We start from the raw sequence: 15,203 nt of genomic DNA on the forward strand, positions 1-15,203 counted from the left end.
GCCGGGGGCCCCGCCAGCCGACATTGAGTGCGGTTATGGTTGTGTGGCTCGGTTGATGGATGAACGGGTTTGAATTAGAAACATTGGCCTTGCCTGTTTTTTTGCTTTGGGTTTCTGTGGTTGGGTTAGATACCATTCTGGGTGGACGTCGATATGTACCATTCATCATCGAAGGGAGGGAGGGAAAAAGAGAGAGAAGGCATGATATGGAAGCATGTATACCACAACCATCACGGCAAGGCCAAACCATATAGACGTTTCGAGGAAACGACTCCCCACTCTGCATATCACATTTAGAAGCAGAAAAACAATTGAAATGGTACTACATCCTCAAGCAAGGCATTTATCTACATGTGGTTTTCAATGATGGCTGAAGAAAACGCCTGTGAAGAGAGTTCAGCTCGTCCACAATGTTGGTTTATTCCCTGCCTTCCACCATGGCAGCCCATGTAGAACTAATCCCAACCCAGCTCAAACGTCGTAACCACTCATTGAAGATGCATGACAATCAGCGAACAAAACGCAAATCAAGCAGGAAATGAATTGTTGAATTTACTTGATTCAGAGAATAGCCCACACGAAGGCAGAGAGTATCTTGAAGGAAGGCACGGGGGCGTCAAGTCCGCTTGATCCGAGGTTTGGACAATGAGAAAGGAGGGGTGAGAACTTGGAGGCACTTGCCTCACGAGGACAAAGGAGATAGGGGGGGAGGAGACAAAATACTGAGACTAGGCACTTGCCTAGAAAAACAAAGAAACAAAGAATAGGAAGTGGGTGGCGGTGGTAGGAAGAGATGAATGAGCACGCATAGAGGTATGAAGCCCAATGGGAAGGGTGAGGGGGGGGGGGGGGGGGGGGGGGGGGAAAAAGCAAAAAAAAAAAAAAAAAAAAAAAAAAAAAAAAAAAAAAATGATGAAAAAAAGAAGAAAAGAGACAGGGGGGGTGAAGAGAGAGAAAGGAAGAAGGAAAAATACATCTAGGGAAAAGAAACGATGAACCAACCAAATTGAGTAATCCAGTAGAATACCCAACATGGTCCATTCAAGGCCAAGCCACTTGGCTTAGGTTCGAACTGTTGGATGTAATCTTGACATTGACTACTGCGTAGTGACCTATCAATGCTGCTGCTGCTATTGGTGGTGGTGGTGGTGGTGGTGGTGGTGGTGGTGGCAGCAATTTGGGAATGTCCAGCCTGTCGGTGCAGCGGCGTCATAGATTTGGATTCGTAGAGGTAGTAGTAGTAACCTAGAGATGATGGGGTATGTTGACCTGTTAGTACCTCTGAATGAGTGCAGCTTTTGGAACAAAGATGGTAAATGAAGTGAGACGAAGGAGAAGCGGAGGAAGGAAGGAGGGAGGGGAGAGAAGGAGGAGAAAGGGGAGAGAAGGAGGGGAAAGGGTGACTTACCTCCCCGCGGAGGAGTTATTGCCAAGGTGTTCCATCGACCTGTTGCTTAGCAGCTTATCAGTGGCCCATCGGATACAAGGCTTGGCTTACCTGTGATCGCTTTCGTACTTGGAACCAGTGGGTGGTAGTCTTTTGCCTAGTTCTCCTTATTCTGGTGGTTAGCTTGCTAAAGGGGAGGAGAGAGCCTTACCTCCATGTCTACTGGGTGATAGGGAAAGAAGGGTGCGAATTGTAAATAGTCAAGTTTGTATTCTGGTGGTTAGTTTACTACGCAAAGTTGGGGGCCTTACCTTGAGGTGAACTGTCACTAGTTCATTTCAGTCTAGAAAGGATTAAGCATTTCTATAAAGGGGGGTTTAGACTTACTGATGAATCCATGACACGGTCTGTTCGACCTATAAGAGCTAATCGTTAGCTTAGAAATGTAAAAAACATACCGTAAGCTAGTACTGTTGAGTGTCTTCGTCCTAGAAATAGTAGTCAGTTTGTCAACGTGGTGAGAGGATAACTCACCTTCAAGACAACTTCTTAGTGGTTCAACTTCGATCCGGCTCTGTCAAGTGCTCAGCCAATTTTGCATGGAGACGGGAGGTGGACTTGGCCATGAAGTATTGTATTTGGATTAGCATAGGCCTTTGCTAGCTCCTGTTCTCCCAATCGTTACTTTTGCATCGTTCTAGAAAGGGGAACTGACTCACCTTGTTGCTCTAACGGAGTGACTTTCAAGTGATTAGGTAGACCTAAGGAAGAAGAGTAAGTTTACGACAATGAAAGGAAGCTTACCTGGAAATCGGACATCTAATGGCATCTTGGCCAATATAGGATGAGAATGATGTCAGATCGGGGATCGAAGTCGGGGTCGGGTCATGAAGGGCAAAGTCACTTTCGCTATGTGGCAAGGTCAGTAAACTTTCAGAAGGAGGTTGACTTACCTCTGACAAGGGGGTGAATACACTTGCGGAAACAGAAGGAAGGAGTCGAGGCTCGGGGTCGGGACGGGGACCTGGCATCGGACGTCGTTCTACAAAGCTGTTAGCTTTTGAAAAGGGGGTATTTGGTTTACCTGAGAAATTATACTTCGTCTACTACAGTAGTATTGAGCCCGACCTAGAAGGAGTCAGCTGTAATCTGGGGCTGGCTCGACTTACCTGGAGTATTCTAGAAGTGGACGGGTTGGGCTCTGACCTAGTTAGAGTCAGCTGTCAAGCTACTGGGAAGTTAACTTACCTGATATGTTGCCGAATAATTGTTTTCAGTTAAGCAGGTAGTTCGTTCTCAGGTTAAGGGGCGGGACTGACTTACCTAGAATGAGCTATCTTACATAGATTGTTCTACAGAAACTTTGTCAGCCTGCCATAGATAGGATTCTTCACTCACCTGAAAAGTGACAGGCTTGTTCATGTGGGTTGTGCTTCGGCCTAGAAGAAAGATTTAGCTTCGGACTTGGGAGGGAGCTCACTTACCTGTTATTTTCGCCTTGGGGAGTTAATCCTGTGGAAAGGTTGTTAGCATCTAGTCAAGGGAGTGGTTGACTTACCTGTGAAGAATGCTTTCGTACAGAGCGGCCTATGGATGCGTAGTCAGCATGGAATTAGGGAGGAGTAACTTACCTGTGAAGTTCTATATTGGGGAAGCATGACCCATCGAAGCTTTGTGAGCTTTATCCGGAGAATTTCCGTTGGTATGGTTGTATACCTAGTGAATGGATAGCCAGGTTTGAACTGAAGGGGGCTGACTTACCTGCAAGTGGTCGTGCGGATAGATATTTCTGGGGGTCTCTCCTGAAGAAATTGTCAGCTTTACATTTGCATCAGGGCTGACTTGCTTGTGAGAAGAATTTGATGTGTTCCGAATATATTTCTATAGGAATGGTTAGTTTGACACACGGAAAAAAAGGGGGTTTCTTGATTAGGAATGTAAAGGGAATCGGAGGTCTTCAAATAGATACCAGTGAGGGATGTGCCTCGGAGGTGGTGGCATGGGATATATGGTAATCTGTGAACGGTGATTGGCCTTGTCAAAGACAACCTGAAGTCAAATATGGTTTGAAAAAATGAAGTCTTTCTCCCGGTACTCAGCAGCGACAATCGTTATTATGTAGCTGGTGACGTCTATGTGATGTTCATGTAATTCCCGAGATGTGCCGCCTGATGAACTTGAGGAAAACTTCCAGAAACATGGCGGGAGCCGCCACCATTTATACACAAAACTCGCCTGAACAATGTGGGGGGTGCCTTACGGCCCATTCCGTGAACAATAGATTGTTTCTCGAACGGGACTCTGATGAAAACAAAGAGTGTCTGTCCAGCCTTTCCTCCGGGGAAACATCCCGGTCTTTATGGGTCAAGTTCGGATAATGCCCTGTGGAAACCATTGGCTGGTATCCTCTGTCTTCGGCTACACGGGATGAGCTTTCGTTCCCCGGTCATTGTGGGCAATTGGTAGCAACGCGGGTGTGGCTTTCCGTTGTTCCTCGGAAGCTGGGTCTTGCTGCCCCGGCTTTGTCGGTACCGAAGTCCGGGTTTACCTCGACCTAAGAAAGAGCCGTAGCCTCGAACAGTGGCCCAAACGGGGCCTTACGGTAGCTCACGGCTGGTGTTCTCAACTGTCATAAAAGACAAGGCTATTTTCAATCGTGTATAAGAAGAAGCAGGCGAGATTGATTTAAGAATACAATGATATGTATACGAATTACTACCGCTTGGATAGGCAGAACAGGGTGTTGACTACATACTGTACCACTTGAGACTATTCTTTGCAGTGGGAGATAGGAGCAGTAAAAATCACAAACCATAACGCAAAGAACGAAATTGCAAAAAAAGAGACAAATGATATCGACATCACTGTGCATCAAAATGCAAAAGCTTTGACAAGAGTGGGATTCGAACCCACGCCCTTTCGGACTGCGATACTCAGGAATCCTGAACACAGCGCCTTAGACCGCTCGGCCATCTTGCCTTGTAATATTGATGACTGTTACTTGAATTTGACCACTGATGAAGTTAGTGTTCGCACGAAAATTCTCGGTCGGTATATCAGAAAGACATGGTAAAGCATGCGTTGCATTGACCGACTTGCATGCTCGTGACAAAGAAAGATCCGGGAGATGGTGTTTTCGGCAGAAAGCTTCGTTGCGAGCGACCCAAAGGCCAACGTTGGGATGGACCGTTATAGCAGATGAAACCAGCGTGAAAACAATCCAAAACTCCCATTTGTTCCGTTAGATACATTCTCGTGCACCTTTACCATGTAAGTCTGCCTCCCAGATAACCATAAGTTGACGATATATGAAAGACCACACGTGTGTGTTGTCTCTACAACGATCGAAAGATGTATTTCCGCCATCCAGATCGGGAAAATGACGATCAACGTCCTCGCATCCTTCTTCCTCAGTCAACCGAGCCCTTGAGCTCTCTGCAAAACCAGGTTACAACATCAGCATAATCTGTTGCTTCTCCTGACGTTCTCACCTCTCTGGAGTCACAGTTACGCAACCTCCCTCTCCCGCATTCCATACTCATCACTTCAAGCAATGACAATGATCTGCTGTCCCAGCCCATCGCCCCAGATGCCAACAACGGACATCAAGAACGCAACGCCAGCCACAACGCTCTGGACAATGTTCTTCTTCAAGAACACCTCCACGTTGGCACGGACCTCCTCGCCATTAACATTAGCCAGCTTCTCCTCGACATCCTCCGAGCCCGAAGTCGCCTCGCTGTGGGAAGGATCACCAAGAACCTCATAGCTAGCCTCCAAGCCGCGCGGCGTGCTACTCTTCTTCTTCTGCTGGCTGCTGCGGGCGGTCACGAACGAGACGGAGGACATGCCGGACGACAACGAGGCGGGGACGGCGGGGGTAATGAAGCTAAAGTAAGGACCGAAGAAGCCCGAGGTGATGAAGCGGGAACCGAACACGAGTAGCGAGGTGTAGATCAGGTACGGGTGGCGGTAGGCACGCGGGGAAAGGTAGTAGGCGATGGCGAAGGCGGAGCCCGAGATGGTGCTTAGCGTGCGCAGGTGCTTCTTGGCTGAGGTGGATAGCGATTCGAGCGCGCGCGCGGCATCGTTTGCGGAGGGAAGGGTCAGGAGGGCGGGAATAGTGAGGGTCGAGAGGGTGAAAGACACGCCCTATGCAATAAGTTGATGGTTAGCGATCGAAAACTCAATCAGCCAGCGTGCGATAAAGTGAATCCAAGTTCGAAGCTCGATTCTTCAATTATGTCCCTCAGTGACACGGTATTAGAAGAGACGAGTGCCGAAATAGCAACAATTGTCTCAGCAGCGGAAAAGAAGAGGCGCGGGAGAGATGGACGTACTGTTAGGAGCCCGAGGGATACAGTCCCTACAAACTTGAGGACGGAAACGCCTCTCGTAGTCATAATGGCGACAGCGAAGCCGATGATGCGCGGGGCTGCTTTGGGAGGAAAGTCGATGTGAGATGGAAATGGTTGGTTCACGGCGTGTCGGGTCAAGAGATGCCAAAGGCAAAATCCGAGTCCAGCTTCCTCAGCATGGGAACTGAAGTGGGGGATCACATTAGGTGCTATATGTACACTATCTATCGTCCGCACAGAGGTCCTGCGGCATGCGATTGCGGGCAGTCAGTCCCACCGTCATTCATCACTGCCAGCCAGTCTCGTTCCCCCGGCCACACGCGGGCTGCCACCTGCCGACGGGTCACCTCGATCAAGATCAATGCGGTTCAGTTTACCACATCTTTGTTCAATTTCGGAACTCTTTTCCCGTGTGGCTTGACACTTGAGTCCCTTAAACTTGGAGATGAAAACTTCCGGCCGTTAAGGTGGCAGAAGCCGAAAAGCAGCATGGACCACAACGAAGCAGCAGTTCCCCATCGTGTTGCGTCATTGTGAAGCTTCAGCTGCCCCAGATCCGATCGACATGGCATGCTAGGCCCTAACCCTGACTGCATGTTGAAACATCCAGCCATCAGATCAGTTTACACAATAAATACACTTGGCCCCCGTTTACAAGTACTTCTTCCGACCACAACTATCACATACGACCATAGATGGTAGAAAACTCGGGATCCCGTCCGCTCTCCTATAGATACCTAAGCTACCAATCGACTCCCAGCTGGCCACAGCTACCCCTCCAAGACTCTTACTTTGTCTTCTTCTTCTTCCAGTTCAACACTAACACCTCCTATTATCACCACTCCTCCTACTCCTCAACACCCTCAGGCCACTTACACTCCCACGCTTCCTCCCTATTTATATCTACTTCATCCACACCAACCCCCCCCCCCCCCCCCCCCCCCCCCTCAACACCGCCTGCCCTGGCCATGCGCAAATCTTTCTCTGCCTCTTGACCCCACTATTCACATCCAACTCAGCCTTCCAACTCGTCGCAACCAACTGCTTCACCTCCCTTCCCTCCTCCACCCACTTCCTCAGCGCTACCAGCGCATCATGCTCCTCGCTCCCCTCAAAACCGGGAACAGACCACAAACCCGATCCTATAACGCCCGCTTGGAACGCCCCGCCAATGTTCCACGGCGCATCCACCCCCGCCGGAGTCCCCTAGCAGTGCTGCATCCCTGGGAGTAAAAATAATCTGAAGAACTCGGTTGTGTTGCCCAAGTTCTCGAGCGTGGTAAGCGACCCGCCAAAAAGGCGCATGGTGCGGTTATAGTACAGTTCCGTGCCCTTGGCGGGAACGAGACCGTCGCCTAAGCCGTGGTAGAGAATCACTTTGCCGCTGCGGGATTTGAAGGCCGAAATGTCGTATTCGTCCGCTGTGGCTGCGCCGGGGTCGATGCGGTCGGCGAGGTCGACGAGGGAGTCAGAGTAGCTAGTCCAATTCCAGGTAGCGTTGTCTAGTAAGAAATTGCGCTGGAAGCCGACGCCGTAGGGGGAGGGCGTACCATTGGTATTACCGATTATCCTATACCATTCGGCTTCGGAGCCGAGGGTAGGGCCGGGATAGATGAATTCTCCTGTATCCTCGTGGTAGTAGGAAGAGTAGACCTTTTCGACTGTGTCGATTTGGGGTTGGGTTAGGCAGGTTGTTGTTCCGTTGGTGGAGGCGGTATAATTGGATGGGCAGAGGAGGACGGACGAATTAAAGGTACAGAGGTCGGGGCGGCTAATAATACCGTCTTCGACGCCATCCGCAAAGTCGCATTAGTTAACTACTTCGTCGGCGATAATTTGAAGTAGAGGGGTCGGGATATACGAGGAGGATATATTAGGGAGGTTGTATAATCCTACTTTAGTAAACCAATTGTATAGGTGGGAAGTCCACCAAATTGGAGCACCGATGAGTATACTATCGAAGGAATTAGGGAATTTTTGGATCTCACGAAGACCCTGGCGGCCGCCGGTAGAACAACTACTATAATATGAATATATAATATCGCGGCCGTCATAGTAGGCGTCTGTGAGCTTTTTACCGAGAACGACTGTTCTATAAAGGGCACGCCATCCCTAATTGGTTTTCTTTTTAGGGCGGTTGAGGGCCCAAGATAAATCAGTTGAAGACGAATTATGGCCTGTGTTAGTCGAGACGGTTGCCATACCGTAATGTGTACCGGGGGCCCTAGAAGCAGATAGTTGTTAGCGGTTCATTCGTTTATGAAAAGTACAAATGTACTTAGTATAATGAAATGGCGAGAAAACCACAACAACAACACCAACACTACTACGACTAGCACGATGTATAAGGACCGTAGTTCTTAGCTGTTTAATTAAGTAGAGTGGTAGATAATTTTCAAATCTTTTCAGATAGTCGAGATAGGAGGTATTAAGTTAGATACGACTCATTGGAGTCACGTATTTGTTGAATGGCTTAATGTTCAGTTTTCACTGGAAAACGAGGGTAATTATCGGATCTTTTTGCATCTTTCTTTCGGATATAAATAGGGATACGAATAAATATTTCCCTAAGAAGGATAAAGGATTATTTAATATACTAAATAAATAAAGATAAATAATTAATAACTATTAAAAATTAATTTTATATAACTTAAAAATTATTAAAGAAATAGAAATTAATTATTTAGTTTAATAAAAGGTTGATATTCTATTTTTCTCTCCTCTTGTTTCTTTATATTCGATCTCCTTTTTTTTTTATTCTTTATTTATACTAATTATTTAGGTTTGTTTAATTTAGAAAGTATTTTCCTAATCCTATATACTTTGAAAATTTTTTGAAAAAAAATTACTGTTAAAAACCAATACATACGTTCCCATATACTACCCCAAATCAAATCTTCCCTTTAAATTTACAATAAATCCCCTAAATAAATTCACCTTTATATATATATATATATATAATTAATATCTTCCTTTATTATTTCTATTACCCTTATATTCTTTCTTACTTTTAGTAATTAAATATTTTTCTCTAATACTTTTAATAAGGAAATAATTATTTATTTTCCGAATAATATTATTCTAAGTTGTTCTAATAAGTTATAAAGGTCCTTATAGTTTTAAATGAATATTTAAATTAAATCTTTCCTTAAATTCTATTATAATTTAAAAAGGGTTATTAAAATTATATTTAGGAAGGTTATTTAAATTGTATTCTATATAACGAATAAAGTAGATCAAAAAATTCACTATAAATTTATAGGAATTAAAATTAAATAGTACTACTACCTATAATTAATCAATTATTAGGCTTTAACTAACAATAGGTATTTCTCTAATTAAATAAAAACTTTTAGATCTAGATACTAGGGATAATCCTTATTGCAATACAAGTATGGGGTTTAATAATGTATATTTATATTAAAAGGAATTAAAGGGAGTAAATAGATTTGAAGGTTTCCTAAAATTTAAAGGGATTAGTAATTAATTAATCCTTATTACTTAAATAAATATTTATACTAAATTTATAGGTAATTCTAAGGTATTTAATAGGTTAATACTTTTCGGAACTGATAGAATTCTATTTTCTAATAATAATTTAAAAATTCCTATATTTCTAAACGGAAAAGGAGTTTATAATTATATACAATTTATTAGAATATTAATAAAAAGAATTCTAATTTCCCTAGGAGGGTTAGATATAGTTAATATTAAATTTTAATGTATTTAATTATTAATAATTAATTGAATAAAAGCGCTTCGTTTCTTAATTAAATAAGGATTGAGAGGTAATAATATTATTAGACGAAATAAAGTTAAAATAGAAGACGGTTAATTTATTATTTTTAAATTTTAAGAATAAGTTATAATTTATCGAGGCGGAGTTAGGGTTGGAATCGAATTTCGGGAAGAATTTAGGGGTAAATAAATATCGTTTAAAGAAGAGATTAATTTTTTAACTTCTCTTTATTATACTATAAAAGTAGGAAAGGAAGAGTTAAATAATAAAGAGTTAAATAATAAAGAACTTTCGCTATTATTTTCCTTAATAGGTCTAATTAATATATATTAGAATAGAGGAAGGTTAATTATAGTATTAAAGCTATTATATAGTTAATAGTAAAGAAAGATCTCTATATTTCCGAACTTTTATAATCGGTTTTTTTTAATTTAAGTAATATAATCCTTAGGTTATATAAAACGCTAAGGCTTTTTTCTAGTATTATATATATATTTGCTTTATTAGGAGAGGATATTATTAGATTTACTATTAATTAGAAATAATATTTCCCCTAAAGGATTTTTAGGTAGGCCTTTAGGTTGCTATTATTTTATCTATAAAGTATTATAAATTATTTTCTAATACTATTATACTATAATATTCTTTTTCTATTCTTATTTAAATATTATATACTTCTTTAATACTATATTCTATTTCTAAATTTTGGGTATAAATATTTAAAAATTTAAATTATATTCTACTAATCTTATTCGTATAGTTTCTACTATTATTAATCTATAAATTTAATTAGATTTTTAAATAATAAAATTGATTTAATGAATAAAAAGATTTAGGTTAAACTTTATTACCCCCTAAACGTTAAATCTTTAAAATAATAAAATTAAAGTTAATTCTATATTCTTTAATATAGAATTATATAGATTAAAATTATAATAGTCCTATTAATTTACTAATTAATTAAAGATAGCTACTGAAAAATATATGTTTTATAGGTATATAGGGATTACCTAAAACCTTTTTTCCCTTATAAGTAATTTAATATTATTTGAATTAATTGTATATTTTAAAGTTTTATTAGTATTATTTAATTAAATATACTTATTTAATACGAAAATTATTTTTAACCCCTTTCTAGTTACTTATAGAAGTAAAGTAATTAGATTGTTAATATAGGTAAAGGTATATTTGTCGATATTGTACTAAAGGTTGGCTAGGCGTATTATAAATCGCTTCTAATTATAAAATCTATTTTTATTTAGTAGGAAAGTACTTATTTAATTAAATTATAATTTAAAGCGGAAAAATTTACTAAATAATTCGTCGGTATCTAATTCGTTATAAAGTAAATTAAAATTAAAATGCTAATTTAATTAAGTACTACTTAACTAGGGATAATTAAAAGGTATATACTTATTCTTTAATTTCGGATTTTAAGGGGGGCTAAGATATACTTCATAAACCCTATATTTATTATTATACTTTAATATCCAACTATATAATTAATTTATTCTTATAATATTCAACTATTTATTAATTATTTTTAATAAGCTAGGGAAGGGTCTTTAATAGTCCTAAACGTACTAATTAATAAAGTCTTGGAATATAGTCTTTAATAATTTAAGTATAGTATTAATATTTAATCGAAGTATTTAATTAATAATATTCTAATTAAACATTATTCTAAAAGCTTTCTAAGTCCATTTGAATTGGAAGTTTAATAATAGTGTAATTATTCATTTATTAAATTAATTAAAGATCGGCACTCTACTATACCCTTGTAAAAGTTGAAGGCTACGAATAGGAGTAGGTTATTAGGGTTGTTTATTATTAATATTATTAAATTTTATTACTTTAATTAGGTTTAAAATAATTTAAAATTTTTTACTTTTAACCTTATTGGATCTACCTATATTATTATTATTTAAAGTAGTTTAAACCTTATTGTAGGAAGAAGTACGGTTATTAGAAGATATATTAATAAAGTAATATTGCGAATAACTAATTTATAAGCATTGGAGGAAGAAAAAATTAAAATTAATATCTAATATTTTAAAACGTATTAAATTGTATATAGTAAAAGAATTAACAATATAAGTTATATTAGATTAGAATTACTTTAATAGAAAAGAAAAAGTTTTAAAAGTTTTTTAAATTTTTTAATATTATTATTATAAGGAGAAGAAAAGGAAGGTAGGGAAAAGGCTAGGGAAAGAGGGTATTATATAAATAATTTATAAATTATCCAACTATTAAATTCAAATATTAGAAGTATTTTCTTAAAGCTACTATTTACTTAGCTAATAATATAATACTTTACTTCGTAGTATTTACCTCTAATATAATTAATTTATCCTTTCTTTCAAAGCGAATACTCAGGCGGTAAAGGTAGTAAATTATAAAGGTTTAAAGTAATAGGAATTTTTTATCTCTTTTTTTTCCGACGGTTATAATAACTTTAATAGCTACTTAAAATAATAAACTTTCTCTAAACAATTACCTTCTCCTAAAATAATAAATAATAAATCAAATATTAATAATAATTTATTATTAAAGTATAAAAACCTATTTCCCTCGGTCGGATTTCCCTTTTTACCTCCTTCCTTTTCCAATTAATTCCCTATTATTCTATTAATTTTCTTTTTTTTATATTAAATACCTACTATTAAAATATTTACTTATAACTCTAATCAATTTTAAAGATGCGTAAATCCTATATAATTTCTTCTTCCCGTTACTATTAATTAATTAATTAATATTCGTTAGAACGTCTATAAGAATGATATTTATCGGCTATAGTATAATAATATTTTTAGGCCAATCTATCCCTATTTTATTTCTTACTAAATTCAATATAATAACCGCCCTAAAATTTATAAATTTCTCTATTTACAAATCTAGTAATAGATTAAACTAGGACTTTTACTTATAGATGCTATTTAGGGAACTTATACGCTAATAAAGGGTATAAAATTAATTATTATTTATTTAAGAGTCTATACTATATTTTACCCTTTTAAAATATTGTATTTTATTTTTTTATAGGACTTCCTTAACCGTTAGGAAGCATTTTTATAAATATTTAGCGGTTTTAAGGCTAAAGGACAATTTTTAAATTAAATTAAATAAATAATAGTTTCCCCTAATATAGTATTAAATTTAATTTAAATTAATATTAAGGGTAATTGGCCTTTTGGTCGCTATACCTATTATATAATTCAATAAGATAAACGGTTAAAAGTACTAATTATTCAGATCTTTAGTAAAAAATACGTATATCCGTTTAATTAATTAGTTCTCTACTAATTTTACTAGTAATTCGCTATAGTATAGCTATTATATTTCAATGTACCAAAAAGAATACGTATTAATATTCCGCAGTACCTCCAATGAGTTTAAATGGGCTATAATTATAAATCCTTTTATAGAATATCGTTTACTTTTATTACCTAATTTTAAGGATAGTATTTATAGTAATTATATATAATATTATAGAATAGTTAAAAAGTATACTATAAATTCTATTTTTTAGAGCTCATTTCTAAAGTAAATAATTCTAGTAAATTTAAAGTTAAATAATACAATAATTAGGAGGTTTAAATTATAATTAATATTCCTCCTTCATAATTTTATACTAGACTATTCTTTAAGGGTAAAATTAAGCCTTAAGTTAAATATCTTCGATAGGAAAGGGAGTTGCGTATTAAGGGTCTAAAGTTAGATTCCTCTAATATATAAAAGTCGATAAAGCAATTAATATATTTGCGCGGTATTTTGGGATAGGAATTTTAGTATAGGAAATACGTAAAAAATTTTTTTCTAGGGGTAGTAGGGGTAGTTATTTTAAATATCTTCAAACATTTTAATTTTTCTTTTTAATTTTTTGTATATTACTAATTAAAAATAAAATAAATTTAATAATACATAGGGAAATAGTAAATAAAATCTATAAGGAATATTTTTTAATATTATAATAATATATAATCCTTTTTATTTTTCTCTTCCCTTCGAAAGGAATAATAATATCCACTTGGTTCTTTTCGTATAAAATAGTAAATTAATTAAAATTCTTTACTTCCTAGCCTATATATCGGTTTCTAATCTTTAAACTTCCCCTTAGATAAAATAATTTTAAATTTCCTATTATTCTATTATATTATTTAACGTATTTTCCTTCTATTATTTTATTTAATTATATAATTTATAATTTTTCTAATAGTATTTTCGTTAATTATAGGTTCCTTTAGGGTTTCCTTCGGGTATAGTAAAGGAAGCGTCTCCTATTTAATTATATTACAATTTGGTTCTAATTATATACTATTATATAAAAAATATTTTTTAATTCTTTTAATTGGGTAAGGGTTCGTAATATTAATCCCGTCCAAAGTTTTTCAAAGGTATTTGTATTTAAAAGTAATCTTTCTAATATAAAACGGACTAAGCCAACGATAAGTGAGTTTTCGGATTAAGTTTATATTAATTCGTCGAATATAATTGTAAATTAATACTAAATCCCCTACCTATAATTTTATAATATTAGGTCTAATCTTTCCTTTATTTATTAAATTATAGTATTCTACGGCTTTCTATTGTATTATAGAAATTCGTTCGGCCGTAAGGGTAAATCTATATTTATTATTTTAGAATAAATAAATTCTAATAAATATTAAATTGAACCAGGCTTCTAGTAATTTATTGTCTTATATATTACCCTATCGTATAATCTTCTAGGAAGGTAAATTGAATTTAATTAGTAAAATAGAATTATATCTGTAATTAAAATAGAAGGGAATAAAACTATAATTTCCCTAAATTATAATCTAATTTATAAATAGAATATAAAGTAGCTAGGGTTTTTAATTAAATCCTATATTACCTATAATCTTTATTAGTACTACTATAATTAGGAAATACCTAACTTTATTCACCCTATTTACTTTAGAATTATAAAGTAAAATCCTAATAAAAAGAATATTGAATTTCCTTAATAATTCTTTATAGTCCTTACGGAATTTAGATCCACCGTCAACGACGACTAATAAAGGAAGGCCCTATCGATAAATAATTTATATTTTAATAAAGCGAATAATATATTTCGAATTTACTATAGGGAAGATATTTATTTTAATGTAACTAGTAAAATTATTTCGTACTTTAATAATCCCTATCCTTTTTCTATTCTTGCCTAGTATATATTAAATATCCAATATTTATTTATAAAATAATTATAATAACGGATCAGTATATTGAAAAGTATTAATAAACTATTTAAGATTTTATTTCTAACAATTTAGGCAGGACCTAATACAGTTTTCCACATAAGAATAAATACCCTTCTACTAATAAAAATTAATAATACAACAATAAATTACTTCTCTTCCCTTATAGCCAACTTTATTATAATATTTATAGAAGACGATATTATAATTAATATTATTGTCTATAAGTCTACGTAGCGCCTAATCAGTATATACAGGCTACAACCATAGGGCTCCTTCCTAGAAGAAGAATTTTAAAACTTTTATTTTAAAGTATTGTTATTCCTATTTAGTAATTAAATTAGTAGGTAATTCTAGCGTTTAAAGGTATTTAACAATCTATTAAGAATTATAAATCTAATAACCCTTTAAAAATTCCTAGGTTTTCTTCCTTTAGTTTAATATTCCATTAAATTTAATTATATAAATTTATTAATCTATATAATTATTAATATCTTTTT

The 15,203-nt window shown here is 36.1% G+C and overlaps 3 protein-coding genes and 1 non-coding gene across 4 annotated transcripts; all 4 read right to left on the reverse strand.

Moving 5' to 3' along the window:
- Positions 1 to 976: 976 nt before the first annotated feature.
- B0T23DRAFT_399753 (uncharacterized protein) lies at positions 977 to 3,388 on the reverse strand (the record flags this gene model as incomplete). Its single annotated transcript, XM_062838441.1, has 17 exons — positions 977 to 1,245; positions 1,409 to 1,447; positions 1,499 to 1,544; positions 1,699 to 1,715; positions 1,775 to 1,803; positions 1,846 to 1,875; positions 2,107 to 2,127; positions 2,192 to 2,296; positions 2,341 to 2,429; positions 2,557 to 2,593; positions 2,730 to 2,739; positions 2,786 to 2,826; positions 2,872 to 2,899; positions 2,946 to 2,974; positions 3,019 to 3,028; positions 3,149 to 3,189; positions 3,357 to 3,388. 17 exons carry the CDS (start codon positions 3,386 to 3,388, stop codon positions 977 to 979), a joined length of 873 nt encoding a protein of 290 aa, XP_062688976.1.
- An 887-nt stretch (positions 3,389 to 4,275) lies between these two features.
- On the reverse strand, positions 4,276 to 4,366 carry B0T23DRAFT_t366. Its single transcript has one exon. It is a non-coding gene; the product is annotated as a tRNA-Leu (tRNA).
- A 416-nt stretch (positions 4,367 to 4,782) lies between these two features.
- Positions 4,783 to 5,790, reverse strand: B0T23DRAFT_449063 (uncharacterized protein; the record flags this gene model as incomplete). Its single annotated transcript, XM_062841067.1, has 2 exons — positions 4,783 to 5,539; positions 5,728 to 5,790. 2 exons carry the CDS (start codon positions 5,788 to 5,790, stop codon positions 4,934 to 4,936), a joined length of 669 nt encoding a protein of 222 aa, XP_062688977.1. The 3' UTR covers positions 4,783 to 4,933.
- A 900-nt stretch (positions 5,791 to 6,690) lies between these two features.
- B0T23DRAFT_449067 (Tannase/feruloyl esterase) lies at positions 6,691 to 8,622 on the reverse strand (the record flags this gene model as incomplete). The annotated part of the gene is made up of 3 exons (XM_062841068.1): positions 6,691 to 7,529; positions 7,950 to 7,969; positions 8,615 to 8,622. The coding sequence occupies 3 exons, from the start codon at positions 8,620 to 8,622 to the stop codon at positions 6,952 to 6,954; spliced, it is 606 nt and encodes a 201-aa protein (XP_062688978.1). The 3' UTR covers positions 6,691 to 6,951.
- Between the last annotated feature and the right edge of the window lie 6,581 nt (positions 8,623 to 15,203).

The sequence above is a fragment of the Neurospora hispaniola genome (assembly GCF_033458365.1).
Source record: "Neurospora hispaniola strain FGSC 10403 chromosome Unknown B0T23scaffold_9, whole genome shotgun sequence".
NCBI classification, from domain to species: domain Eukaryota; kingdom Fungi; phylum Ascomycota; class Sordariomycetes; order Sordariales; family Sordariaceae; genus Neurospora; species Neurospora hispaniola.